The sequence below is a fragment of the Penicillium lagena genome, assembly GCF_028827675.1.
Source record: "Penicillium lagena strain IBT 129212 chromosome Unknown utg000005l_segment0_segment0, whole genome shotgun sequence".
NCBI lineage: Eukaryota > Fungi > Ascomycota > Eurotiomycetes > Eurotiales > Aspergillaceae > Penicillium > Penicillium lagena.
Window position 1 is genome coordinate 479,197 of NW_026623226.1, and position 26,360 is coordinate 505,556.

Consider the following 26,360-nt stretch of genomic DNA (forward strand, 5'->3'; position numbering starts at 1 on the left):
ATCCTACAGGATTATAACCCCAATACAAGGGGCCATGTCGAATTTAAGAATTGCGGATACTCCAATTAACCATTGGGAACATAATGGAGGTCGGCTATCCTGACTATTTATAAAATTTGTAAACAAAGCACATAAATGGCTAATATGTAGTATACAGGCCAGTTAAATTCAGGCGAGGCGGGAATAATTAAAAATTCAAATCGTGTTGGCGTCTATTCTAGAGACTTATGATAAGAAGATTCTTTCTAGGATTTACATTAATAGACTGTGTTATCTTTCCTGTGCCCCATTGTCGTGTTCTAGGGATCGCGCCCGGCTCAAATCCAATCCTGCGGGAGATGATCCATTTGTTTAAGCTATTTTTAAAATACCCGGAAAGCGGAGAGGTAGCACGGAAGGCCATTATCGCAAACGGGCCAAAACATCACAACCACCAATCGTTTTGCTGGCAAAACTATTATCTAGTCGTCTGGAACTGGTAAGTAAACCGTACTACATAGTAATTTTTATGGTAGACCACGCGCCCTCTATTCTCTAAGCGGGATCTATTTGAACGTGGTCTGAAATTTAGTACGCGTGGCCCACAAATCGTCTTAGTCATATGCGCTAGGTTCGGGCCACGCTTAGGTGTAGGAGTTGAACGTGGTCCGAAATTAGCGCCGAATTATGAAATCTCCCCAGAACACGATAATATCGACAATGACAGAAAGAAACGGACAAAGCTGTACGCATCGGTAGCAGCCTCGCCGAGGAATCAAACAGGCACCTCACAAGAAACTGAATCTATAATTCTTATATCTTGTTGTCTAATAAAGGATTCACCCCCCAAATGGAGGCCCTACTCGAGCAGCCCTGTTCTGCACGGGAATCCATCATCCTTGACCGGACCCTAGGTGTCTTGCAACCGTCGTTAACTACAATATATGATCTGAGGAAGTCCGTAACTGTATTAGCTATAGAGTAATGAATCATATTTGAAATTCAAACTTCAAAGGGCACAAGACTCTGATCGGCTGAGGTAGTTGTACGTATGTATCTCCCGGTTTCATTTGGTCCGTTTTATAGCCGTCTCTCACTCGTTTTGCCAGAACATCAGAATACTCAGCCTTGATTGACACATTCCGCAACCTCATCATCACATGCGGCACCCTGTCATCGGGAAAACACGATATCTCAACGCCGTTCTCAGAGCATTGAGGAGTGTCTGTCAACAGCGCAACACAGTCCCCATCCGCTATGATAGCGGTAACATTCAGCTCGACAACCTTGTCCCGCAGTGGGGCATAAATTTCATTGACAACGTCAGCATATTGGCCCTGAGGCAGGTCCTTGGAGCAAATTAATGTTTGGAACGCAGACATTAGGGCATATTTTTGAACTTGGAAATCCATGCCAAGATTGTAGAAATCTATAGCTCTTTGAAGACTGGCTGTTTGCTCATACTCCAAAGCCAACTTGACCAAGACAGGTGGATCAGTATACCAATCTTGAGGACCAATGGTCGTATTTGCATGAATAAAGCCGGCTTGCTTTTGGTCGAGAACCCTGATTAATCCTTCCTCTCCCGATTTTCGCTTCAAGAAGATGTTGAGGTAAAATGGGACTCCTTTAACGTCGCCGATTTGCGCGCGTCCGAGCTTTGAGATTGGGGTGTCGCCATGGACAAGGAAACTGTCGGTACCATCGGCTTTGTACGATATAGTAAATTGGTCATTGGTGACAGTGATGCAAACTGTCAGGTTTTGGTCATTTAATGGTTTTCCATGGTAGAACCATACAATGGGCCGGTCTGCCAACTTTTTCGCTGCAGTCCCAGTTACGCCATTTCGAAGCAATATTGTGTCGCTCTTCCGACCTGTGTGATCCGTTCCTGGTTTATTTGATAAGATCACCGAAAAGACAACGCCTGGGTGCAGATCCTTGACATCCAAGACCGTTGACCACGCTTGAGGATTCTCGGGATCTTGGAGGTAGATTTCCTGGCTAATGTAGGTGTCGTCATTCTTGAATTCAAGCAATTTTGAAGGTGCCGTCATTCCGAGTCGGGTAAAGCTGAATGGTTGTGCCGGAATCGAAGTAGCTGGAATCGTGGGCATGGCAGGCAAATGGGGAATCTTGTGCTTATGGGTGAGATAGGTCGCTTGCACCGACTGTTTTATATCTCTAAGCTTGCCCATACTGACGAACTCGGGCTTATCCGCTCCATATTCCTGGGGAACCCGGGGCGTCACCAGGGCTTGCATCAGGCTTGCAAAGAGACAGGTAATTGTATAGTCAGGGTCCCAGGTTCCTCCGTCTGTTTTACTGCGTAGAATATCGAAGCACATTGTACTCTGAGAATCACTTTTGATACTGCGTCGACGAAAGATGTCCACATTGCTCCGGAAGGTAGCAGTAAAGAGATGAAAGACAGGAGGCTTGTACGGATACGCCTCTGGGATGATGAGTTCGCCAATCAGGGGCAGATGCGCCAACGCGCCGTCATTGGGGAACATGACGAAATCCCATTTAAATTTGTTGTCCGTGTCCTTCAGGACTGTCCTAAGCGAATGAAAATCTTCATTGACCTCTTGGACCTCCCGATGGACTCGAAGCAAGCTTTGCATCGTCATCTTCAAAGCGTTCTTTCTCTGTGATCAGACAGAAAAAGAAAGGGAAAGGACACACCGAGACCTCTTATTGATATATCCAGGTGAGTCACAGCATTTATGAACGAGAAACGATTCCTGATATTGACTCATCGTTATTTTTGGAGACATGGGAGGGAAATAAGGCTTTTCCACAAAGAGTATAGTCGAGCCTCAACGTTGCGTGATCCATCAGATGTTCTACTAGTTACACTTGCACAAACTTTCTGACATAAAACTGGTTCAAATGCGGTTGGAGACATTCGCATACGCCTCTTGTTATTTGGCGGCCTTCCGGAGCAGACCGATCATCTTCAGAGCCTTGTACTCCTTCGTACTATGTCCACACCACTTTGTCGCGGGTCAGATTGCGTTTTCTTTTTACTGCTCAAAATTCCTAACTGGTCTGAGTGAGAAGGAAGCAAAGCAAATATTACTTGCAAGTGTCACCGGACCCTTGATCTAGATAACCTTTGTAACGCGGCTAGCTACAACCTGCACCTTAAAGGAGGATAAATCCGGTACGTATAGTGGGACAAAGCTATATACAAGCAAAGGCAGAGCGACACGCCCTTGCAGCATTCAAACAGCACAACAGAAACGTTCGATCAAGGGGACAGGGGGGAAGGGGAAGCAAGGAAATCACCAAGAGGATTCTCGCCACACCAATTAAATGCCGTATGTAGGTTGAGGGTGAAGAAGAAGAACAGTGATTCAATGACAGGTCAAGAGAGGATCTCAAACATGCGAGTCCGGTTCTCATGGCTCATCTCGTCGTGCACAGAACAAAAGAAAAAACGAAACCACAAAGAACGCCGGTCCTGGTCCAAAATCCCGGCGACCAACCACCTGGCACCTATACAGAACAAAAAGAACACCTTGCCAGCAGAAAAAAGAAGCCAATCCGGTAGAAAAACATATAAGATATTCTTTCCAACTCCAAGAACCATGAACAGACCCAAGTACTCAAAACTCATGTTCCCAGTCACACTAGACTTAAGCTTTAGATGACAACCACGTCACCCTCAGCGTCCGCTGGGTCGGAGGCCATCATGTCCCCGTATTTACCGACGGCCATCAGGATGGGGTCATCCTCCAAGTCGATGGCGCTATCGTCGTTGTTCGGTGCTTGGAAACCATGCTCCGTGAGAGATACGTGCTTCTCGTTGGCCGCATTCTTCGCATCGGAGTCTTCAGTTAATCGACGCCCCACGTTTCTGTCCTGCGCACCGTTTGGGTCAGACTGCGAGTTGGCACTTGGTGGGGGCTGCGAGTCGCTGGGCGCCTCAGATGTCATGAACAAGTTCTTTTGGTCGGGCGAGAAACTTTGCTGGGCATGGAAGTTGCCCAGCCCGGTCTGCTGCGGGCCGAAGGTTGCGTTTTGTAACGATCCAGGACTGTTTCGCATGAAGCCACCCTTCTCCGCTTGCCAAAGCATCATCTCATGGAAGAACACCTTGGTCATCCACCAGGCACTGAAGCTGGCCGCACCGCCCAGAGTCAATCGATGAAGAATGTTGTCCCAAAGAGCATCCACCTTTTCAATGATGCACTGCGTCTGGTGATGGCTGAAGATCGCGGGCAGATTTAAGATAAACGACACCCATTTATCCGGGAAGTTGTATTCGTCTCCTACAGCGCTTTCCACGGGGAATTTGTGGGCAGCCAGGTCTTCTTCCATGTCAGGTTTGTGGAAAAAGGGCAAGCCTGCTGAGGTATCCGGATCACTCAAAGGAGTGAGCAGGGCCCGCAGATCATGCTTTAGAATCTGCTCGGTTGCCCGCTCGGCGCAAGTCGGGATGTTGGCCTTGGTGAGCATATCCTTGGGGTCAACGAGCGTCTTGAAGTCGAACCACATTTGGTTCCGGTTGTCTGGATGGCAGAGCCAGGCCGCGGCGGCATTAGCAGCCTGGTTCACGTCCAGCATGTGCTTGAGAAGATTGCAAAAGATGTGTGCCGGAATCAATCGCGCTAGCGAGACGTGCAATGGTTGTGTCTTGAAAGTCTCGGCAATGTGGCCGCAAAGTCGCTGTGAAATAGAGCCAAAGGCATCAAGGACCACCTTCGGGACCACCTGGGTCGTGAGGGGTGCAACAAAGGCAATCATCTTCTGGTACATCAGCCAGTCACACTCCTTAATCCAGGGTGCGAGATTTGGGTGTGTCAGCAGCTTTTGGACCGGGACGGTCAAAGTGCCATGAAATGCGGAGAAATATTTCAGAAGGTTGCGCTCCTTGCAGTACCGGAAGCTGTCGATCACCGAAATGCAGTGTGATCGATAGAGGGCTGCAAGGGCGGCAGCCACCTTCAAATCTGTATTTGCGGGCAAGTACCCTTGAATGTCAGGGAGTTGCAGAGAGTCGTTGTCAACCGACGAAGGGATTTCGTCTATCGGAAATTGTAGCATCTGATGGATCATCTTTCCGGCCTGTTGCGCCACGTTCTCGCCGGTGATGGTGGCATCCGATCCAGACGAAGGGTGGTGAGATTGACAGGTACAGCCCGCAGTAGAGGTATTGGCTGAAAGTCTCGGTGCAAAAGATGTCGTAGGTGAAGGGAACACGGCCGTGTCCGTAGTGGGCTGGGGAATGCTCACGCTAAAACGGCCGTCAGCAGGGGCACGCTCATCGGAATGAGTGCCATCGTACCTCCCAACGCGCATCGCGCTAGCTGGTCTGCTCTCTGGAAGACTGGCAGACATGTTCGGATTCGAGGCAGCCTGGGAATTGAGTGGTGAAGGCTTCTGCTGCTTTTCCTCAATGACCGACAAGTCCACGTAGTGATACTTTGATTCGCCCCGAACGCCAAGGCGTCGAGTCTGGACATTGGGGAAGATAATTCGAACCAGTTTGCCAAACGATGCGGGATTCAGGACCGAGACTCGCTCTGTCCCGCATCGCTCTGCGTAACAGCAGTACACCCGATCACGCCGCACAGAGCTGGTGCTTTTCCGGCAGTTCTCTCGCAACCTATTACCTGAGGTCAGATCTCGTAGACAAAATAAAGACATGAGTTTGCTGTGTTTCCTCACCAGATCATGGCAAAAACCTGCTTCACCTTTTCAGCCTTGCCACCACCACCTTCGTGCTTCATAACTTCGGTTGCCATCTGCTTCATGGTATATCCTTCGTATTGGCGAAGCAATTTCCGTAACTCGTTGTCGTTCGCCAGAGTCGAGCTGGAGCCTCTCTTCTTCTTTGGGCCCGCTTCTGATGTATCGTGGTCGTCCAAAACATGATCCGGCAGATGGTTCTCCACACCACTGTCATACATAGATGCGTACTGCGAAACATTGGATAGACCATTGGGCATGTCGGGAGGTAGACTGTGGCCGTGCATCGCATGATTTGGAAAATCATCCGGGCGGTTGATCACCTCCTGCATACTGTGGTCGAGCGGCGCGCCATTCGACTGATGCGACAGGTGGTGTCCGAAGCGCATGATGATGTCTTCAGGGTTGTTCCCAAAGACATGTTGTCCCCCTGGAATCTGGGAGGACATGAACTGAGGAAAGTCGCCGATGTGCTGGTCCTGGGTTTGTTGGGTGGTGCTAGAATGAATACTGGCTGTAGATCCTCTAGAACGAGGACGACGACTGTTTCTAGAGAGGACGGTCTCTGAACGCGCTCGCAGAGTATCGGCTGTGCCCGGACGACTCTGTGGAGCCATCTGGGTTGTTTGCGACACCGCGCTTCCCTGCGAAGGGGCTCGGGCTAAGAGAATGAGGTGTTAACAATGAAATGCGACGCGCAGATAGGCTGGAAGGCAGTCTCACCAAGTTCATGAGGCATTATGTAGTCGGACTAGAGGTGGTGTGCTTGTCGAGAAGCCGGTAACCAGGGAGGTGGTCTGTCGTGTATGGGCTGGTGTTTGATGACCATTCGACTTTGGCGACGTGTGGAGGGAGGATGGAAAAGAAAAGGAAAGAATAAAAAAAGAGAAATGCACCAGACTCAATGCAACCTACAACGGGGTTTGCCGAACGACCAATGCTGAAGTCGCCGCCGCGTTGGGAAGTCGAGATGGGATGATGGGATGGACGATGATAAACAGCGTGTTGTCCGAGCGACTCAATGTTTTGGTGCGGGTCAGGTGACTGCATTCCAAGCAAAACAAACACAGATCACGTGATCTAGATTGCCCTGAGTTCTGTCAAGAAAAACGCTACGCTTGCTTACCACTGAATTTTATTATTGTTGCTACAAAAATAACAAGACAAGAATTATCAATAAAAAAAAGAACAAAATGACAAGAGTGGGATTCGAACCCACGCCCCCTTGCGGAGATCAGGACCTTAACCTGACGCCTTGGACCAACTCGGCCATCTTGCCGGGATGATTCTTGTTTTCCCAAAAAGTGCTACACTATGTAACAAGACGTTTGCTGCTTCGATAATTTGTCGAATCCGTTGTTTCAGTCCATGCAAGTTGACGTCTGTATGCATCGAATTTTCGACTTCTGGACTGCGAAAATAGTTATTGAGTTATATCCCCACTGTACGTTCAGGATTGTATGCCGCCGCTCGGACATTCATGATGCCGGAATCCGCGGTGGGCCAAGGAACTAAATCGCTGGGCATTGCTAGCCGAGTAGTTTGACTTGTTTCAGTTGACCAGCAGACGCTGCTAACCACGGGTCTGAGTCAGTGGGGCATCTCCACGCGGCCTAGCGAGAATAATAACAGTACAGATCGGCAAGGATTCTTCTTCGCCAATTGTAAGGCAGTAGGGCTGCGTGATGTCACCGGTTGAGGGATGGACCAACACCGACCTTAATTAGTTCCCTCATCTCTTATTGTCCATTCTCTCGTTGTGAATACGTACCATGCATAAGCTCAAGAGCAAGGTTGACCACGAGGTCGACCACCTAGAAGAGTCCTTCCGAGGTCGGATTCCCCCGTCTCCAGGCTCTCAAATCCCCTACCCCTCCACGCTGCTGACCGTTAACTAGAATCGCACCTCCACCATGCCAAAGCTGGGGCGACGCACATGAGGAACAAGGTTGGCAAGTTCTTCAACATCCTCAACCGCAACCACCGCCACGACGAGGAACATGAGCAGGCGACGGATAATAAAAGATCTGCAATCGCCGACTCGCATCGCTTCCAGTCCTTTGCGCCCGTTCACGACGGCAATCGCATTAAGTGGTACGTCGATGGCGTGGACTACCTCTGGGCCGTCTCCGAGGCCCTGGAAAAGGCGACTGAGACCATCTACATTGAGGATTGGTGGCTCTCCCCGGAACTGTACCTGCGTCGGCCGCCTGTCCGGCACCAGAAATGGCGATTGGATCACATTCTAAAGCGCCGTGCTGAGGCTGGGGTCAAAATTTATGTCATTGTGTATAAAGAGGTTGGTGTTCCCGTCTGTGCGATAAGTTTATATATTCTGACTCTCTTCACAGGTCGATCAAGCCTTGACATGTAACTCCGCCCACACCAAGCATGCATTGCAAAGCCTTTGCCCAAAGGGATCTCCGGGACACGGCAATATCCGAGTGCTGCGCCATCCGGACCACAATGTCTTTGAGAACGCAGCCGACATGACGCTCTACTGGGTAAATTCTCCGCTACCGGTTATAATTTCCCTATATTAACGGACAGACAGGCTCACCACGAGAAATTCATTGTCATTGACTATAACCTGGCCTTCATCGGGGGTATTGACCTCTGCTTCGGACGGTGGGATGCCAACCAGCACCCACTGGCAGACGTCCACCCAGCCGGCCTGCGGGACGACATCTTCCCCGGACAAGACTTCAACAACAACCGGATCATGGACTTCCAGAGCGTCGAAGACTGGCAGAGCAACGAGCTGAGCAAGGTCGATTATGGCCGCATGCCGTGGCACGACGTAGCCATGGGACTCATTGGTGACTGTGTCTATGACATTGCAGAGCACTTCGTGCTGCGGTGGAACTTCATCAAGCGAGACAAGTACAAGCGCAGCGACGAGGTCGACTGGCTTCTGATGGAGGGCCGCACCGACGACGATGAAGATATCATTGCCGTGCAGCGACCCAAGTATCCCTGCGGCGAGTACATCCAGCACCCTCTCACTCCTCTGTCGACCAAGGCCCGGGGCGATCAGGGTACTGTGCGTGCTCAGATTGTGCGCAGTAGTGATGATTGGAGCAGTGGTATTCTCAATGAGCATAGTATTCAGAATGCCTACTACGAGACCATCCGCAATGCCCAGCACTTTGTTTACATTGAGAACCAGTTCTTCAGTATGTGGATGTTTTTTATATTTGGCTTTTTGAGACATACTGACCTTGCATAGTCACTGCCACGGGTGATCAGCAACGGCCTATTTTCAACACTATCGGCCGGGCCATCGTCGATGCCTGTGTTCGTGCCGGAAAAGAAGGTCGCAAGTTCCGAGTCGTCATTGTCATTCCCGCCATCCCCGGCTTTGCGGGCGACCTGCGCGACTCAGCGGCGACGGGCACACGAGCGATCATGGACTACCAGTACAAATCAATCTGCCGCGGTGAGAACTCGATCTACGGGCAGATTGAGAAGGAAGGAATCGACCCGAGGCGTAAGTCTTCTCTGCATCATCGTCTGAATTAACTAACAATCGTCAGAACACATCTTCGTGTTCGCCCTGCGCGCCTACGACCGTATCAACAAGACTCCTGCGCTCGAAGAGCTCGAAAAGAAGGCCGGTGTCAACTACCAAGATATCCAGCGCGGTATCGCCGAGTCGATGATGACCGAGAGCGTGCACCCGTCGGTTGGCAAGGAGGGCGACAGGAACGAGAAAAGCTACGACTTCGACGAAACCCAGAAGGAGGAGAAAGTGCAGAAGCTCGAAAAGTTTGAGGAGCAGGTGGAGCAGGCAAAGGCGGAACAGGGCGATGCCAGTCGGGACTCGGTGGCACACACGACCATGCTGAATGGCGGCAAGATGGTCGACGAACCCTGGGAGGGTGACCCAGAAGCCGAGAAGGCCAACTTCGTCCAGGAGGAGCTGTATGTGCACGGCAAGGTGTGTATCGTGGATGACCGGACTATCATCTGCGGTAGTGCCAACATCAATGACCGCGTAAGTTTCCCCTTTTTTTCCCTTTCTTTGGTCCTGATCGCAAAGCTGATGCCAGTGTAGTCCCAACTCGGCTCCCACGACAGCGAACTCGCCATCGTTATGGAAGACCAGGACTTCATCGACAGCACAATGGACGGCCAGCCCTACCGCGCGGCCCGGCTCGCAGCCACACTCCGCCGCCAGCTCTGGCGCGAGCATCTAGGTCTCCTCCCGGCACAAGACTACGACGCCAGCAACTCCGCGAACGCGCGATCTCCAGACGCATGCCTAAACGAGATCCTCGAAGGGGCCGAGAACGATTTCGTGACGGACCCGCTAAGCGATTCGGTGTGGAACACCTGGACGGGCCAAGCCACCACCAACACAGACATGTACAGGCTGCTCTTCCGTGCCGATCCCGACGACAACATCAAGACCTTCGAGGACTACGATCGGTTCCGCGGCACGCGCGGGTCGCAGAAGCAGGGCCATCTGTTCGATCCGTACATGCCTGCCAAAGACGTGCGCGAGAAGCTCGATCAAATTAAGGGCCATCTTGTTTGGTTGCCGCTGCAGTTCCTTCAGGACGCAGAGATGGCGGAGCCTGGGTTGGCGGTGAACCAGATTACGGAGGTGAGTTCATCTGTGAGGTGACCAATGACTTTCGGGGCTTTTGCTAATAACGGATGGTTGTACAGAGTATCTACACGTAGTTGGTAAATGCAACACAACGCAACATGCTGCGCAGCACGTCCGAATGGTTTCCCGGAAACGAACGGGATCTCCTCGCTGCATTTCCATTTTTGGTCCTTGGTATTTACACGTGCAGATGGCGATCGAAATCAGCGTCGTGTACATACATCCTACCCACAGTCAATGCACATGCAGACATATACACGCATACCATGAACCTTTCTGGTCCTTGATCCTCCCAATACAATTATCTCGCATGTAACTTCTATGTATAGCAGGCTCCATACAGTCCTTTCCAAAATTGAATTCGTACTTTTGTCTCACGAAATTAGAGTTACATAGACGGCCCCTAGAATCCACAGTGAAAGTGAATTCGAATGGGAATGATTGGCATTATGGACCCGCTAGTCAGTTCCTCCGTAACGCACGTAGTATTGGAAGTGAATTTATTTTCCGCCGTCTTTAGCTTCTTTCTAGTAACTTACTTTTGATAATATTCTGTCCGTTCTCTCAACTGGGTACTAGCATATCAATCAACCTGTGAAGATAAAAAAAAGTACCTACCTCCTTCGGCCCAGTCGATCGAAAGAAGTACTGTGCAGCGAATCAGGGATTGTGCCTGACAATCCGGCTCGATAACCGTGTCTGATGGCTGAAGACGATGCATCACTTTTGTTTTTCTGTGTCTGGATCCGGATGCGCTTCCAACATGGCGTGACAGAGCGGAAAAGAGATCCACGGGCTGCGAATGGTGCGTATGTTTCAGCCTCGTTTGCTTGGCATCTTCGCTACTTCTCGTTCGTCCGTGTGATTTCTTCGGTAGTTCTTTCGTGGGACCTGGTTGGAGCTCTACTACGCCAGTGGCTGGCTGCCCTAAACTGTGGGGTATGCATGGCGGTGAAAAAAAAGCCGAGGTGCATGGGTGGCTTTAGTCGGTCAAGATCGAAGGCGTATGCGTGTATGTAGACTTGTCGATACTGTACGCTGGCACTACTGGTAGAAGAAGGGTCTATATCCAGACAGACAGACCGAGGATCCCGGCTGTTTCGTGAGAGATTGTACTGTCGGGGGGGGGGGAGAAGAACCCTGCAGAAGAAGCAAGGATTGAATTCCCTGTCCATGTCTATGCGACTGTACTACACATGCACACTACCGTATCTAGAAATAATCCTGCAGGATGCAAGATCATTGCCATCATCTCCGAGATCGTGGATCTTTACTGTAGTTACTATGAATGGTCCATCCAGCCACATCTTTTGATTAATAGTAATCGGTGGTTTAGTCCCTGCATACAGTAGTAGTAAGTCTCTCGATAATCATACACGATCACTCTCCCCTTCCAAATACCGCACCATAGCCTGGGCAAGTCCTTTTTCACTCTCGCAACACCAAATACAAAACGCCATCCGGAAATGTCTAAAAAACAACCGGCCATGCAGCGAAACTTTTGGAAGTGAACCCCAAGAAGAGAAAGCCCCGAAAAGAAGAAGGAAATAAAAACACAAGTCGTGACACCACCAGTCAGGAAAGAAGCGCACACGCTTATCTTTACCGAATAGGAAAACCAGAAGAGAAGAAGATCGCTCGACCGAAGCAGTTGGTTGGGTCCACGTATTCGAGATCGAGAAAGGCTGATCTCTAAGACTGCGTGGGATTTGGAATTCGTGAACCCAGATGGTTCGTTCAGAGCAGGGGTCATCCCACCCACCCTTGCAGAGCGAATAATGGCGTAATGGTTCATGCAAGAATCTCGCAACTCACTATTGTACCTCCCACCCCCCATCCAGGCATAGGTTAGCCCTTGACGGTGTGGCAGGTGTTACAACGACAGTGGCCACAGATCTTGCAGCGCCAGATAGCGACAAAGGGCCCGGAGGCGCAATCAGAGCAGCGCCAGGTCAAGATATTGCCATTTGTAGCCTGGACGATGGCGAAGACATGGCCGGAGCACTGGTTTGCCATTTCTATTCTTCGTATTTTTGCTTCTGAAGATAAATTAGACGGGCCAATTGCGATTGAAAGATGGCTTCCGACTTGCTGGATATGGGGAACGCGGGAGACCCGAGAGAGTGGAAGGTGGTGTCGATCACCGCGGGAGGAATGATTATTCCGGTGAGAAGGAGGAAGGGCGAGAAAGTGTAGAGATGAAAGAAGTGAGAGAGCAAGATGAGTGGGAGAAGGAGAGAGAAGGTGTAGGGTCAATTGGGATGTTGAGAGCTAGAGGGCATCCATTATATTTATACTACTCTGTCTCTCGACCCAGACGAGGATGACCCCAGTCCCACCGACGAGGTGAACCGGAAGTGACTGCCCGGTATCGTTTGATGACGATGCAGGTATCCGACTTCGAGATGAAGATAGACACCTGTGTGTGTGTGTGTAGCTGAAGTGTGTAAGAAGCTAAAAAAAAAAAAAAAAAAGAAAAAAGGGAACGAAAGAAAACAGACAGAGATAATTATTGATAGACGATCTAGAGAAAATAGACGAAGCGGCAGTGCGCGATCGCGATGAGCCCTCGTCGGACACTCCTTATTGGCAGGGCTCGATGGCAGACGTGAATTTGGCGCGCCGATCGACTCGTGTGCGGGCTGTGAAAGATACAGACGCGTTGGACCCGGCTGGAATGATGGGTCCCCTAACCCCTCGCAGATCGGCGTGGATCGACTGCAAAGGCCCGGCGATCGTGAACCTGGGCCGGTGTTGTACTATGGTACATACACAAGAAAGACAAAAATGCTCCGGATTGAACAGGAGGAAGTGATACATCATACTCTATAGACGCTTGGGCCACTACATGGCCTGGATATGTGTCGACTAACTCACTAAGTAGGTAGCCAGGTACTCCACGGCAAATGCTAAGCGATCGACCGGGACAGACTCCCCGGCTTAGCCTCGTCCCAATTGCTTAATATTGCGAATGGAATTGTCCGTGGATGACTTAGCGCCGCGCCCCAATTAACTTACTAGTTACTACGACGGATTGTTCTGTCACATTTCTCGTGATTGGTGCCGATCCTTTCCGCTCGTCACACGCGAACGGGGGTTCGTCGTTTGAGAATTTGGAATTCGGCTGGTGGCGAACTTCCAGAAAGATTGGGAATTGGTTCATCCGGCGGACTGCAGAGACGGTCAGGGGCGGATTAACCGCACACTGAATATCTTTTGACGCTAACGGAGGTGGCTGGGAAATAAACAGAGAATAGCGATAACTATAGGGAGGAAAAAGAAATATGGTGCCAAGGAGGAAGATCTCGGAAGGCCTAAATAGGTATACGGTCGAGACAACCTTCGATGGAAAGAAACACTGGATGTAGCGATTTAGACTTCAATCTTTTTTATCTCTTCATTAAAAAGAAACTATGGTATGTTCGAGGGGTTCTCTTGCACCGCTTCCACGCACGAAGCCGGGCCAAAAGTCCAGAAAACCGGTGCCTTCGGTCCTCGTCAGCCAAGTCTCTCCTCAAAACATCCGAAGACAATCTGAGTGAAAAACAGCCGTGTGTTTGCTCTGCCAACGCTCCGTTAAGAACACCTCGTGGGACACGAGATGCTCCTGCAGTACCCAGAGTGGACTGCATCGCTGGGTGGGTGGGAAAAGGAACTACGCGAGAAGGAGTGATCATGATCACTGTCGAGAAACCTTCGGAGAGGCCGATCATTCGGTTGATCCATTGAAGTGTAAGTATGGGTACAATCCCCATTGGGGAGGATATCAGGTATCATAGAAGTCTGTAACATCAGTAAGGCCATTGAATGCAAGCAAAACGCCGCCCGTGGAAAGGTCTCGTTCGATCTGAGGGGAAGATTCGTTTCAATCATTAAGGTGGAAAAGAGCCGAGACGCTGTCGGCAGCAGTTAGTGAGATGGACTTTCTCAATGCAAGAAACAAGAGACAAACCTTTCGCCATAGTGATGCCGCCGAATGCTCTCGGCCAGCAAGGACGAGACATCGATGACAATCAATTTCTTTGACCGCCGAAGCATCGCCGGCGAGATCGGGAAGGTGTTGGTCACAACAATATAATCAATAGATGGGCACGCCTCCATTTGGTCGAGCGAGTCGGCTCCAAAGAGGCCATGCGTGGCAATGCAGTAGACTCTGCGGGCGCCGCCGCGCTTGACTACCGTTTCGGCGGCGGCGATCCACGACCCGCTCTTGTCAATCATGTCGTCGACAAGAAACACTGTCCGATCGCGCACCTCGCCAACCAGGGTAATGGTCTTCTCGTGGTGGTCGTTGCCAACCACGCTGCCCTCATCGTCCGACTCTGCGGCATCGAAGGATCCGCCCAGGGCGTGGTCCGGTGGCAGCGAGGAGGAATTGGATATCATTGAGTTGAACATGGTTTCCGGCACCACTTCCGTGTTCTCGCCAGAGGTACCTGCTCCAGGCGTCGTGCCGCCAGACCCGGGCTCCGACTCGGCATGATAGTCATCATCGACCAAGTGGCCCTGCACTAAACGGCCCGTGATGACGTCCCGCGCCCGCACATCCGTATACTCATCTGCCGCCTCCAGTTCCGATGGACGGCGAGCTGCAGGGGGAGTCTCCGGACGCAACAGCGCCCGTGCAGCATTGGCAGTGGGAGGCGTCGTCTCGGCGCTGTGCAAGTGCAACTCAAACGGCTGTTGGTCCTTCGGCACGCGGGAATCCTGGTCCACTGCATCGAAGAAGACCGTACTATCCGTCATGGTATTCACCTTCGGTCGCCTGCGGTCGGTCGTCACGATCCCGAAATTGAGTTTCAGCGTATCGGCCAGCGAAGTTACTCGCTTTGTTCCGCCGGCGTTCTTGCTCACAACCACCGCTTCTCGCCATCCGGGTACATTCATCTGGATCCAGCGAGCGATAAACGGTTCGGCGAAGAGGTTGTCCACGGGCTTGCCGAAAAACCCTTGCATCTGCGATGCCTGTTGCCCATGTCAATAGTGTTTTCCCTTCTAATAATCCAACAAGACATACATGGAGATCCATAGTAATCACATGGTCCACGCCAGCAATAGTCAACAGGTTGGCGAGCATGCGGGCGGTAATGGCACCGCGATGACTCTTCTTCTTCGACTGGCGCGAGTAAGGAAAGTACCTCGTGTGGGTCAGCATGGACTATCAGGTCAAACAAATCGGGCAGCATACGGCATGACCGCTAGAAGATCAATTAGTTGGTTGAGCTGGACGAACTTGAGAAAAATCAAACCTACCAGTAATCGACTTCGCCGAGCCGCCCTTGCACGCCGAGATCATAATCAGAAGCTCCATCACACTATCATTGATCTTCTCGCTTCCACTCTGGACGATATATACGTCCTGGTTGCGGATCGACACCCCGATGTTGACGCTGGTCTCGCCGTTGGCGAACTTACCCAGGTCTGCCTTGGCGGGCACCGTACCCAGGCGCTCGCAGATGGTCTCTGCCAGGCCCGGGTGAGAGGTGCCCGAGAAGATCTGGACGCCCCGCATGGAGTGTGTCTTTCTGTGTGTGCGAGTGATAAAATGTTAAGGAGAAGGCATTGGTGGGGGAGAGAGAGGGAGAGATGAGTGTAAAGAAGAAGCGAAAAAAATACTTTGGGGGTGATGACATGAGAGATGGTCTGTGCGCGGTGTCGGGTCACGAAATTCCCCGGCATCTTTGAGACTACTATTCATTCATCATGGCCAAATATCCCGAGATCCAAGGCGGCGGTTCGCTAATTGTTGCCTGGCAGGCCAGGAGCAAGCATATCCTGGTGGTCGGTGGCGGAGAGGTACAGTTCTTCTTTTCGTCTATGAGCATAGGGGATATATATAGCTTGAGATATATATCGCTAACCACTCACAGGTCGCAGCCGGACGAATCGTTCATGCCCTCAACGCCGATGCCAACGTAACAGTCGTGTGCCCACGCTCCGGGCTAAATGACGAGGTATCATTCCGGATCTCACAGAGCCAAGTATCATATATCGACCGCCCTTTCGAGCCGCGCGACCTCGACGGCGCAGACATGGTGCTATGCGCGATAGACGACCCCGCGGCTTCGACGCGCGTCTGGAAGCTCTGCAAGGAGAAGCGAATCCCCGCGAACATCGCGGACGTCCCCTCCGAATGCGATTTCTACTTCGGGAGCGTGCACCGTGATGGACCGTTGCAGGTTATGGTCAGCACGAATGGGAATGGGCCGAAGCTGGCCAGTCTGGTGCGGAAGAAGATTGCGGAGACCCTGCCGGGTAACATGGGTGCGGCGATTCAGAATGTTGGGGTACTACGGAGGAAATTGAGGGAAGTTGCGCCTCATGCGGAGGAGGGGCCGAAGAGGATGAAATGGTGAGTTGAATGCAACATGAGCCTAAGTTGTGCTTGATTCTAGAAAACTAATAGATGGGTAGGATGTCCGGGGTGTGTGAAACGTGGAGTCTGGAGGATCTGGTGCAGATGACGGAGCAAGACATGGACGGGTTATTGACACATTATAAGGCGGGTGATATTCCGACGCTGGAGCAAGTGAGGTGAAAAAGAAAATGGGATTGGTTATATCGATACAGTTCAGATGCATCTCTAGAAATTGGAAACAAAATGCCAAACCGGCAGACAGGCAACCGCTGAGCCCGGAGCACAGACAATACATAGTAGTTTTGAGAAAACGCCCGGCTTCACCCAGACAGAAAAAGGGAAATTGCACAAGACAGGGCAAGGATATCCAAAACAAATCAACAACCACCACTTTACATGGTGGCTTGGCTACCGCTGCGCGACACGCGCTGCGAGACAGAGCTTCGGGGGCTGATGGGGTCCATTACGGCCGGAGCAACACCCAGACGAGTCTCGCCGACGCGCCGGAGAAGGGACTGCAGAGCGACGCGGATCTCAGCGTTGAGGTCACGGCTGAGCAGCTCGATGGCGAGCGGGTAGAAGGTCTCGACATGTTTCTCAAAGCCCTCCAGAGGGAAGTTGGTATAGCCGTCGATGACGTCGACCACGACGGGACGCCAGGCGACGATATTCCGGTTTTGGGTTTCTTCGTCGAGACGGACGAAGCTGCTGATGATGTCTGCACAGAGAGGGATGAGGGCTGCTTCTGTATCGGCACGGTTGCTCTTCCGCTCTTGGCGCTCGTCGTGATACATGCGGAAGAGGATGTGCACATAGGTCGAGGCACTGCCGCTCTCCTGTTTGAGCAGGTTCGGAGGTTGCTTCATGAAGCCCTGTCGCCAAAGCTGCATGCGCAGGTCCTTGTCTTCGTTGAACTTTTTGGCGAACTGGTAGCTCTTTTTCAGCAGGCCCATCAGGCGCAGGAGTTCGGGGCTGGGGATCTGTGCGTAGACGTTGTCGTTGGAGAAGAGCTCATGTACCGTCTCAATCATGAGTAGTTGCAGCACGCAGTTGGTGATGATTCGGTTGAAGAACCGGCGCCGTGCGGCGGTGACAGCCGCGGGTTGCTGCTGGTCGGTTTGAGGCCGGTAGTCTTCCAGTTCAGCACGAGCCTCGCTTTGGGCGGGAGGGTCAGACGGGACGGGCATATCACCATCTTCGTTCAAGGATGTCGTGCTCTGAGATCCATTGGGTTGCAGCACATGCGCTGCCTCTTCCTCAGTGGGCGGCGTGGCCTCTGCCACCTCGCCGTTCATCTTGAGCTCGGGCTTCGACATCGAGGCAGCGGCGGTGAACAAATCATAGGCGGTCGTCTTGCTGAAGAGCTCGACGAAGGCGCCGACGATCTGCGTCCAATGCTCCTGTTTGAACTTGGTGACATTTTGTAGGATCAACTGCTGCAGGCAGTTGCTGCCAATCCGCGCGATCGTGTCGTTCTCTTGACAGATACACAAGGTCAGCAACTCCAAGAACCGGCCGAGCATATACTCCAAAGAATCAAAGTAATGCGTGAAGAGCGTGATCATGTTGCGCAACGCCTGGATCATCGTGGTCGACAGCCAAACCGAGAGATCCTCGTGATTGGGCACCTTAGACATCTCGGATTTGGACTGCAGAACCACGAAAATGGGGCAGAGCAATTGTCTCCATAAGACATCCCAGAAATCCCTCGGGAAATCGCCACCGTATCGGATCAACGTGTCGAAGAGGTATGTGAGTGCACTACCTGATCGTTAGTAACAATTCTCGCCCGAGGACTTTGATGACGTACCGCGATCGGACTTCCAGGTCATCACCAGTCATAAGCACGTCCTGGAAGGCAATGAGGATGGGATACCAAAACTGTTCCTCCTTCGACTGGCGAGTAAGCTGCTTGGCAAGGTTGGTGCCGTCGTCTTGGAAGGATGTCGCATCCGCACCGCGGTGTGACAGCGGACACTCGGGGGTTCGCAGCATCTTGGTGACGGTCGACTTAAGCGTTTCGATGGACTGCAGCGACTTCTTCTGGAACCTCATGTTCTTCGAGAATTCGGTCAGACAGACGACCAAGTCAGGGAACGCGCCCTGGGTGATCACCACCCCAAACCGAGTGTTGTAGATCTGGGTGACATGATCAAAAGCCATGTTGACAATTCCCTCTGCTTTCTTCATTTAGTACTTTTTGTTTTTCTTGGATCTCAAAGACTCACCATAAGGTTCACGGGCTGCAACGGTAAAGACACCAAACATGGTCTTCCAGCCAGACCGAATATTGTCACCACGAGCCTGGATCATCTGAATCAGACACCGAAGAATCATGTCCTTGACAGCGGCCGTGGTGCTGTTCGCCATGACATGCTCGAAAGGCTTAAGGAAGTCTTTCTGGAACTTGAATCCGGGCAATTCTTCGATCTCCATGAACCGCATCGACAGCTGACGGAGGGAATCCAACGCAAAGAACACGACGGTTGTATTGGAGTGGCAGCCAACTTGGTTGAAATGCTGACCCAGAACCTCCCAGATCTTAGACCATTCGATACGAACACGGGTCATGTTGTAGTAACTGATCTCAACCAGCTTCTGCAAGCTGTACGTCCGCGGAGAATCGCTTTGACCCGATGATTGAATTTCCTGCCAGCTAACCTCGCTCAAAGCCCGAACAAAGTCGATTATGGCCTCGTGCGAGAGGTTGGCGGTGTTGGTGAAGATCCGGTCCACGCCGCGAACCATGTCTGCGGAGCGACTTTCCATGGCAACCTCTGCCCGGAACGCTGTTGGTCCATTGACCGAGCGAGGGCGAGGTCGTCGGCCTTGCATCGATTTTCGGTTTTCGGGTGGCTGGACTCGTGGCCGTGAAACATCGGGCACCGAGCCCTCATCTACACCATGGCTCAGAAGCTGCAGACGATCAAGCTGGCTAATACAGGTCAAGATCTCCCGCCATGAGCTGCGAAGACGGTTGCCCTCGGTGGTGGCGATGTCGAGCAGGGCCTTTAGGGCCTCGACGTTCTTCGCCATCATTTCTTTCACGTTGCTGAGATTTGTGAACTTTGCGAGTGCGGTGACAAACGCGACTCGAGGAGTCTCCAGATCAAAGGCGCAGCTGATTCGAATAGCCAGTTTGAGTCCTTCCATGCAGAGGCGGATCGTCTCCAGATTCTGAGCCTCTTGCATAGAAGCAGACAACCCAGACAGGAAAGACATCCAGGTGACATTGAACATCGATCCTACATGGCGGACAGAAGTCGCAGGAATGAAACGCGAGAGCGCATCGCGGACTGCAGTCTTCTTCTGGGCACGGATCAGGGAGCGGTATAGTTGCTCAGTCTTGTTGGCCATCTCCTCTGAAGCCTGTGCGTACTTCTCGCCCTGAATGTCACGTCCAACAGTTGCAAACACCTGGCCTGCTCGACTTGCGAGACCGACATGAGTTGCTGCTGTCTGAATACCAAGGTTTGCAGCATGCTCCCGTTCCGTGTCTAAGACAATTTCGTTGTGTGCGATCTCATCATAAATCCCACTTAGATACTCAGACGGCAAGTCCTGATTGTCGTTGATACCTCGGTTGTTCTTGATGAAATCGTCCTTGGTCATTCTCTTAATAACCTTCACGCTGTGCTGATCCGTGTTGAGCATGATCACTGAGTAAGAGAGCACATAGGCCGTATCTGCGTTAGCGAACGCGTTGGGGTTCTGAGTCGTGTAGCGTTCTGCAAACTTGAGCATAAACCGATCAATCTTTTGAGCCTCGCCAGGCAACCGGAAGCGCTGCAGGAACTCGCGGAGTGCATCGACAAAGCGTCGCTTCTTGAAATCCATCGAGTCGACAAAAGCATGCATGATCGCAATGTTCTCTGCATCACCCTCACCAAGATACTCACCCAGCATAGCCTTGTCAAGACGATCGTTGCGTAACAGGAAAGAAGCAATGTCATCTGGCGAATCCGAGGCGATGAAACCTTCTTGGATGAAGAGCTTCATGCCGCGCTTGGGCTTAAAGTTGAACTGCTGGATAGCGTTCGTGAGGGCAATCTTGCGTTGCTTTACCTTCTCAATCTGACCCGGGTCGTCCTCGGGCACAGGCGTGGACCGACCGGTTCCACTATCGATTGTTTCAGGCCGGGGAGAGGCAATGTAAGCACCGACATTGGTGTCAATAGACTCGCGGGAGTTGTCTATTGACTTCGACTTCGACGAAGGTACGACAGGAACAGGCTGGTCATCTTGGGAAGCCCAGTTGTCCAGTGAACGCAAGATCTCCACGAGGCATTCAAGAGCTTGTTGCTTTAGCGAATACTCTGCTGGAACACCTGGGGGTGTGGGTTGCGGGTTTGCCACATTGGCCGTCGTGAGTGACGGAGGCAGGGTGCCCTGCTGACGCCATTCCGGCTTGTCTTTCTGGCGCTCCTGGGATGCTTGTTGTTGTTGAGCGGCGATAGTGGTGGTAGGAGTGCTCGAGTACCGTGACAATTGCTCGATGATATTTTGGAACATGTTCTCCAGCGCGGTGCGGTCACAATCATAGTTGAGATAGATCTCCACCAATGCACGTGGATCTCCACCAAGTCTCTCCAAGACCTCCATGATATATTGTTTTTGGAAGGCAGGGGCACCGCGTTTCTCGAGGATTGCCAAGTAGATTTCCTTCAGGAACACCTCCAGCTCTTTCTTCATCATGACCCTCATGTGCTTAAGCATCAGCCAGAATATTTCGCAACACACTTCGAACACCCGCGGGACTGAGCTGGAGCCGTTGCGACTGAGACTGAGGCAAAGGTGTGGTCGGACGGCTTGGAGCAGTGTCATCGCGTCCGAACTGCTCGAGTTGTTTCTGATGGACACGAGGGGAGAGGTGAAGCTGGTGATGTGGTTGTTGACCAGGTAGTGGATGAGATGCAGAGAGAGCAGCTTCGACCTCATATTTTGCGACTTGATATCTTGCTGCTGGTCGTGACTGAGCACCTTGTGGCTGAGTTTGCACAGCGCGCGGAAAACCAGGAAGGCGTCCTTGACATATATTTCATCCACCTCATCTTCTGCCGAACCATCCTCGTCCCTTTCCTCAGGGATACCAGACATGGAACGAGTCGAAGACCGAGTGAGTTTGGCGCGAGTAACCATAGTTGGCGCATTGTCGTTGACAGTGGTTACTTCCTTAGGCGATTCGAAGCTCTGCAGGGTAAGCTTTTCCGCTTGAGGCTCCTTGGGGGTTGGTTGGTCTGCGACAGACACCGAAGCTGCATCGGAGGCCGGGCCATGATCCGAGACATCCAAGTTGGAGGTAGCCTCGGGCTTTTCGATATCTCGCGTCCGCAGCTCCTTCAGATCCAATCGCACTCGAACCCGGTCGAAGACTGTGCTCACCATCTGGGTGAGCGAGCCTTGGGCAATTTGCTGGTTCTGGCTGGACTTGGAGTATATGAAGATGTTATAGATCTGTCGAACGGCTTTGAGAAGACCAGCTCCATGCACCACGATCTTGTCGTTCAGAACGGCCGCTAGCAACGACTTGATAATTTGCTGCTGGATTTCATTGGCAGTGGCCTCGTTCTCAAAACAGTCACAAATGGCATCAATGGCACGCTCAATTAGGGGCGACTCATCGGCCGGTGGCGTTGACGGGAATGCAAAATAGGAGTAGGAGATGAGTTTGCCGATGCAGTCCAATGCAGTCACCTGGAGCGGCACACTGAGTGTCTTGCTTGCCAGGTGAAGCGGCCGGAATATCAGCTCCGGGTCAATTGGTTGGCGATCTTCTTGTTTGACGTTGACCAGAGCCACTTGCACCGCATCCTCCAATTCTTTGCTTTTGCGGGCCTCTCGCGAGGCACCGATGGTGTCCAGGGCCGTCACGATAAAGACTGTCGAGCTGACCGCAGTTCCACGTTGTGTGCCCACGGTGGCGGTTGTTGATCGGGAGTCGGACCGCATTCGGCTGTCTGGCGGCACGTCGTCCTGGGGCTCGGCTTCCTGTGTTGGACTGATAGATTGCTCGGGCTCAGCCTCCACTGGAATCTCCTCCTTGCCGCCAGATTCATGAGCATTGGTCTCATCTTGCTGTTCTTCCGTCTCTTCCGGCGGAATTTCCTCTGTTTTTGGTTGTTCTTTGTTGTCCTTTGGGGGGGGGGGAGGCGTGTCCTTCTCCTCTGGCTCGGAATCCCTGACCTCCTGCCATTCGGCCTGCTCCGACAAGCTCGGTTTGTCCGACGTCAGGGTTGGCGGGGAAGCCGGGTCATTGGTGGTGGCATCGACGCCGTTCTTCTCGGGCACCTCTGGCGGCACCGGTTGTTGATTCGGCTCGGAGCCGTGGTCAACGTCCGCCATCTCAGCGAGCGGGGCGGAGCGTTTGAGACAAAACTCAGGAGAATAGTGTCGGCATAAAGGAAACACGTGGGGGAGAACGTCCCTTGTCCGGAAAATAATCAGAATCCAACGGAGCTGCTGCGTGTCTTGTTCCTTTTCGGGGATGGTCTCGGCCGCTGACTAAAGGTCACATGATCATGTTACCTAAGCCAACGGCCGATTCCGCCGACTCGCTCACCGGGAAGAGCTCAACAGAAAAGTTCCTGACTTGTCCGCTTCCTTCCCATCTCCATCCTTCCCTGGCCCTCACTCCCTCGTCAACCGGTGCCGGTTATTTCTTACTCTTTTCTCGTCAGCTACGAGGGCCTGTCTTTTTAATTACTCAATTGCGGCAATCCCTGGCACCATGGTTGCCTCTGCTGTCCGGATGCGCACCCCGAGTGCCATGTTCATGGCCCGTGGCGCCGCTTCGATGCGGCGGCCACAGGTCTCTTATAAGTTCCAGGAGGTGATGCAGTAGGTATCCCTGGCTGCAATCGAACCATTTCACAAGATGTTGATCCGTTTTTACACCCAGATCCCAATTGCCTGCGCTCTCCGCTATCTCCCGCTTCTATGCCTCCAAGAGTATGCTACCCCCCTCAACCGGTCTTGACGCTTTCCATGGAGTGCAGCGACTGACATTGTCGATTCCGCAGCCTTCCCTCCGCACACAATCATCAGCATGCCGGCCCTTTCGCCGACCATGTCCGCGGGAAACATCGGAGCATGGCAAAAGAAGGCCGGTGACGGCCTCCAGCCCGGTGATGTCCTCGTGGAGATTGAAACCGATAAGGCACAGATGGACTTCGAGTTCCAAGATGAGGGTGTCCTGGCCAAGGTTCTGAAGGAGACTGGCGAGAAGGACGTGGCCGTCGGTGCGGTAAGGATTTTCCCGAATTCCCCGCGGAGATGCGATCGGGAGAGCTGACTTTTTTCCCTTCCCTTCTAGCCCATTGCCGTTCTTGTTGAGGAGGGCGCTGATGTTACCGCATTCGAGTCGTTCACCCTCGAGGATGCCGGTGGTGCCCAGGCCGAGCCGGCTGCGCCAAAGGAGAGCTCTGAGGCCAAGGGCGCGGAGCCGGCGGCCCCAGCCCCGGCTCCCGAACCTGCTGCGCAGGAGCCCGAAACCTCGGGTGAGAAGTTGCAGCCCAGTCTTGATCGCGAGCCCTCGATCAGCCCGGCGGCCAAGGTGATCGCCCTGGAGAAAGGTGTGCCGATCAAGGCCCTCAAGGGTACTGGTCGCGGTGGCCAGATAACCAAGGAGGATGTCGAGAAGTTCACTGCCAGCGGCGCTGCTGCTGCCGGCCCTACCTACGAGGACATTCCTCTGTCCTCGATGCGCAAGACCATTGCCAGCCGCCTGCAGCAGTCCATGCGCGAGAACCCCCACTACTTCGTGTCGACTACCCTGTCTGTCACTAAGCTTCTAAAGCTGCGCCAGGCCCTGAACGCCTCGTCCGAGGGCAAGTACAAGCTCTCGGTGAACGACTTCCTGGTCAAGGCCTGTGCCGTCGCCCTCATGAAGGTGCCGCAGGTCAACTCCAGCTGGCGCGAGGTGAACGGCAACGTGGTGATCCGCCAGCACAACACCGTGGATATCAGCGTTGCGGTCTCCACCCCGGCTGGTCTGATTACTCCCGTCGTGAAGAACGTGCAGGGACTGGGTCTGTCCAGCATCTCCAGCCAGGTCCGCGACCTGGGCAAGCGTGCCCGTGACAACAAGCTCAAGCCCGAGGAGTACCAGGGCGGTACCTTCACCATCAGCAACATGGGCATGAACCCGGCCATCGAGCGGTTCACCGCCGTGATCAACCCTCCTCAGGCGGGCATCCTGGCGGTCGGCACGACCCGCAAGGTCGCCGTGCCTGTGGAGACGGAGGAGGGCACCGTGACTGAGTGGGACGACCAGATCGTGGTGACGGGTAGCTTCGACCACAAGGTGGTGGATGGCGCCGTCGGCGGCGAGTGGATCAAGGAGTTGAAGAAGGTGGTCGAGAACCCGCTGGAGCTGCTGCTGTAGGGGGTTGGACACACTGTGTAATCTGTATTAAAACCTCCCCTACGTCCCGTACTTTAGACCACCATAGGTCGTTTTCTGCGTGTGTTTGTTTAGCAATCGACTGTTTCTTTTGTCTTGCCCGTTCCTAGAATAATATACAACTCTGTATCGATTTGGCCTAAATAAACTTGGTCTCGGATCCACCCCAAGCCATGATGTCATCCGACCAAGCTTTATAACCAACCACCTTCCTTCCCTCCTTTCTTCCTTCCAATTTTTCTCCTGCTCTGCCCTTGCCCGAAACACCTTTTAAAGCTTGTTCGTGTTTCCCCAGCTGCGACTGATAGCCGTACTAACTCCCGCTCTCATGATCAGACTACACTTTCTGCACGCGACATCACTATGTCTTACGCCGACGCTGCTGCCAAAGGGCCCAAACAGTCCCCCGAGGATGTAAGTCGCCCACCTACTACTATATAAACATCCATGCTAACATAGCCCCCCAACAGGCGTGAGTCTAACCAGCATTAACAACCACCTACCCCCCTACTAACATCCATCTATAGCCGCGCCCCCGAAGTAGGCGGAAACTACAAAGACGAATCAGAAAGCCCGGCGAGCCTAATCGACGTAGACTCCCCACACGTCTCATCCGTGGACCCCAACTTCCTGAACCAAGAAGTGAAAACGACCACGCAGGCTGACCGGCTGGAGCGTGAGGCTGCGGCGGCGGCCGAGCAGCAGGCACGAGCCCGCGAGTCTGGGAGCAAGAAGGGCAAGGCGCGCAAGGCGGAAAGCGGGCTGCGCAAGAATGCTGGTAATCCCGTCTTCATCGGCAATGCGGTCTTCGTTACCCTCCTTGGCGCGGGGCTGGGTTTCGGTGCGTACAGGCAGCATGTGCAGGGGAAGCTGTCGTGGGAGGCTGTTGGGTTGTGGTCTGGGGTTGTTGGGGCGGCTGGAGCTGTGGATTACTTTGTGAGCAAGTGAGTACTTCAAATGTTCTTGGTTCCAGAAGGAATGATGCTGATTGATTTGCAGGTGGTTCCTCCAGAACAAATATCCGCCGAAATAGAGGATGAATGGCGGTGTTCTTCGGTGTCGCGGGGCTGTTTATAACTCCCATATCCCATCTCAGCTCTGCATTTCTTTCCCTTGGCTGTATTGGTACTTGAATTTATCTCATGTTTGCAACCTGCAATACTACAAGTAAGCTTAGTTTTATAGCGTGGGCCACACCGCCTGCGTGGAACGGCAGAATCCGCGTCTCAAACAGGATAAGCTGGCATGATTGTTGTCCTTGTCTTCGATTAGAATCACCTCGGGCTGTGCTGTTGACTCTGCACCGC

The 26,360-nt window shown here is 52.6% G+C and overlaps 8 protein-coding genes across 8 annotated transcripts; 4 read left to right on the plus strand and 4 right to left on the minus strand.

The window, feature by feature from the left end:
• Nucleotides 1–968: 968 nt before the first annotated feature.
• Nucleotides 969–2,606, minus strand: N7510_006863 (ubiquitin-conjugating enzyme E2 variant; the record flags this gene model as incomplete). Its single annotated transcript, XM_056978788.1, has 1 exon — nt 969–2,606. One exon carries the CDS (start codon nt 2,604–2,606, stop codon nt 969–971), a length of 1,638 nt encoding a protein of 545 aa, XP_056831831.1.
• Nucleotides 2,607–3,630: 1,024 nt separating this feature from the next.
• On the minus strand, nt 3,631–6,418 carry N7510_006864 (RFX family transcription factor; the record flags this gene model as incomplete). Its single annotated transcript, XM_056978789.1, has 3 exons — nt 3,631–5,596; nt 5,659–6,340; nt 6,403–6,418. 3 exons carry the CDS (start codon nt 6,416–6,418, stop codon nt 3,631–3,633), a joined length of 2,664 nt encoding a protein of 887 aa, XP_056831832.1.
• Nucleotides 6,419–7,451: 1,033 nt separating this feature from the next.
• Nucleotides 7,452–10,368, plus strand: pldA (uncharacterized protein; the record flags this gene model as incomplete). The annotated part of the gene is made up of 8 exons (XM_056978790.1): nt 7,452–7,512; nt 7,578–7,978; nt 8,031–8,183; nt 8,234–8,855; nt 8,909–9,169; nt 9,216–9,676; nt 9,737–10,288; nt 10,354–10,368. 8 exons carry the CDS (start codon nt 7,452–7,454, stop codon nt 10,366–10,368), a joined length of 2,526 nt encoding a protein of 841 aa, XP_056831833.1.
• A 3,791-nt stretch (nt 10,369–14,159) lies between these two features.
• N7510_006866 (ribose phosphate diphosphokinase subunit PRS1) lies at nt 14,160–15,806 on the minus strand (the record flags this gene model as incomplete). The annotated part of the gene is made up of 5 exons (XM_056978791.1): nt 14,160–14,190; nt 14,247–15,259; nt 15,312–15,432; nt 15,483–15,492; nt 15,548–15,806. 5 exons carry the CDS (start codon nt 15,804–15,806, stop codon nt 14,160–14,162), a joined length of 1,434 nt encoding a protein of 477 aa, XP_056831834.1.
• Nucleotides 15,807–15,997: 191 nt separating this feature from the next.
• N7510_006867 (bifunctional precorrin-2 dehydrogenase/sirohydrochlorin ferrochelatase MET8) lies at nt 15,998–16,832 on the plus strand (the record flags this gene model as incomplete). The annotated part of the gene is made up of 3 exons (XM_056978792.1): nt 15,998–16,090; nt 16,165–16,646; nt 16,709–16,832. 3 exons carry the CDS (start codon nt 15,998–16,000, stop codon nt 16,830–16,832), a joined length of 699 nt encoding a protein of 232 aa, XP_056831835.1.
• A 212-nt stretch (nt 16,833–17,044) lies between these two features.
• Nucleotides 17,045–22,994, minus strand: N7510_006868 (Arf family guanine nucleotide exchange factor SEC7; the record flags this gene model as incomplete). Its single annotated transcript, XM_056978793.1, has 3 exons — nt 17,045–18,413; nt 18,463–18,829; nt 18,881–22,994. 3 exons carry the CDS (start codon nt 22,992–22,994, stop codon nt 17,045–17,047), a joined length of 5,850 nt encoding a protein of 1,949 aa, XP_056831836.1.
• A 385-nt stretch (nt 22,995–23,379) lies between these two features.
• On the plus strand, nt 23,380–25,035 carry N7510_006869 (putative pyruvate dehydrogenase complex, dihydrolipoamide acetyltransferase component; the record flags this gene model as incomplete). The annotated part of the gene is made up of 4 exons (XM_056978794.1): nt 23,380–23,489; nt 23,551–23,600; nt 23,648–23,895; nt 23,965–25,035. 4 exons carry the CDS (start codon nt 23,380–23,382, stop codon nt 25,033–25,035), a joined length of 1,479 nt encoding a protein of 492 aa, XP_056831837.1.
• A 381-nt stretch (nt 25,036–25,416) lies between these two features.
• N7510_006870 (uncharacterized protein) lies at nt 25,417–26,086 on the plus strand (the record flags this gene model as incomplete). The annotated part of the gene is made up of 4 exons (XM_056978795.1): nt 25,417–25,467; nt 25,524–25,525; nt 25,581–25,997; nt 26,053–26,086. 4 exons carry the CDS (start codon nt 25,417–25,419, stop codon nt 26,084–26,086), a joined length of 504 nt encoding a protein of 167 aa, XP_056831838.1.
• Between the last annotated feature and the right edge of the window lie 274 nt (nt 26,087–26,360).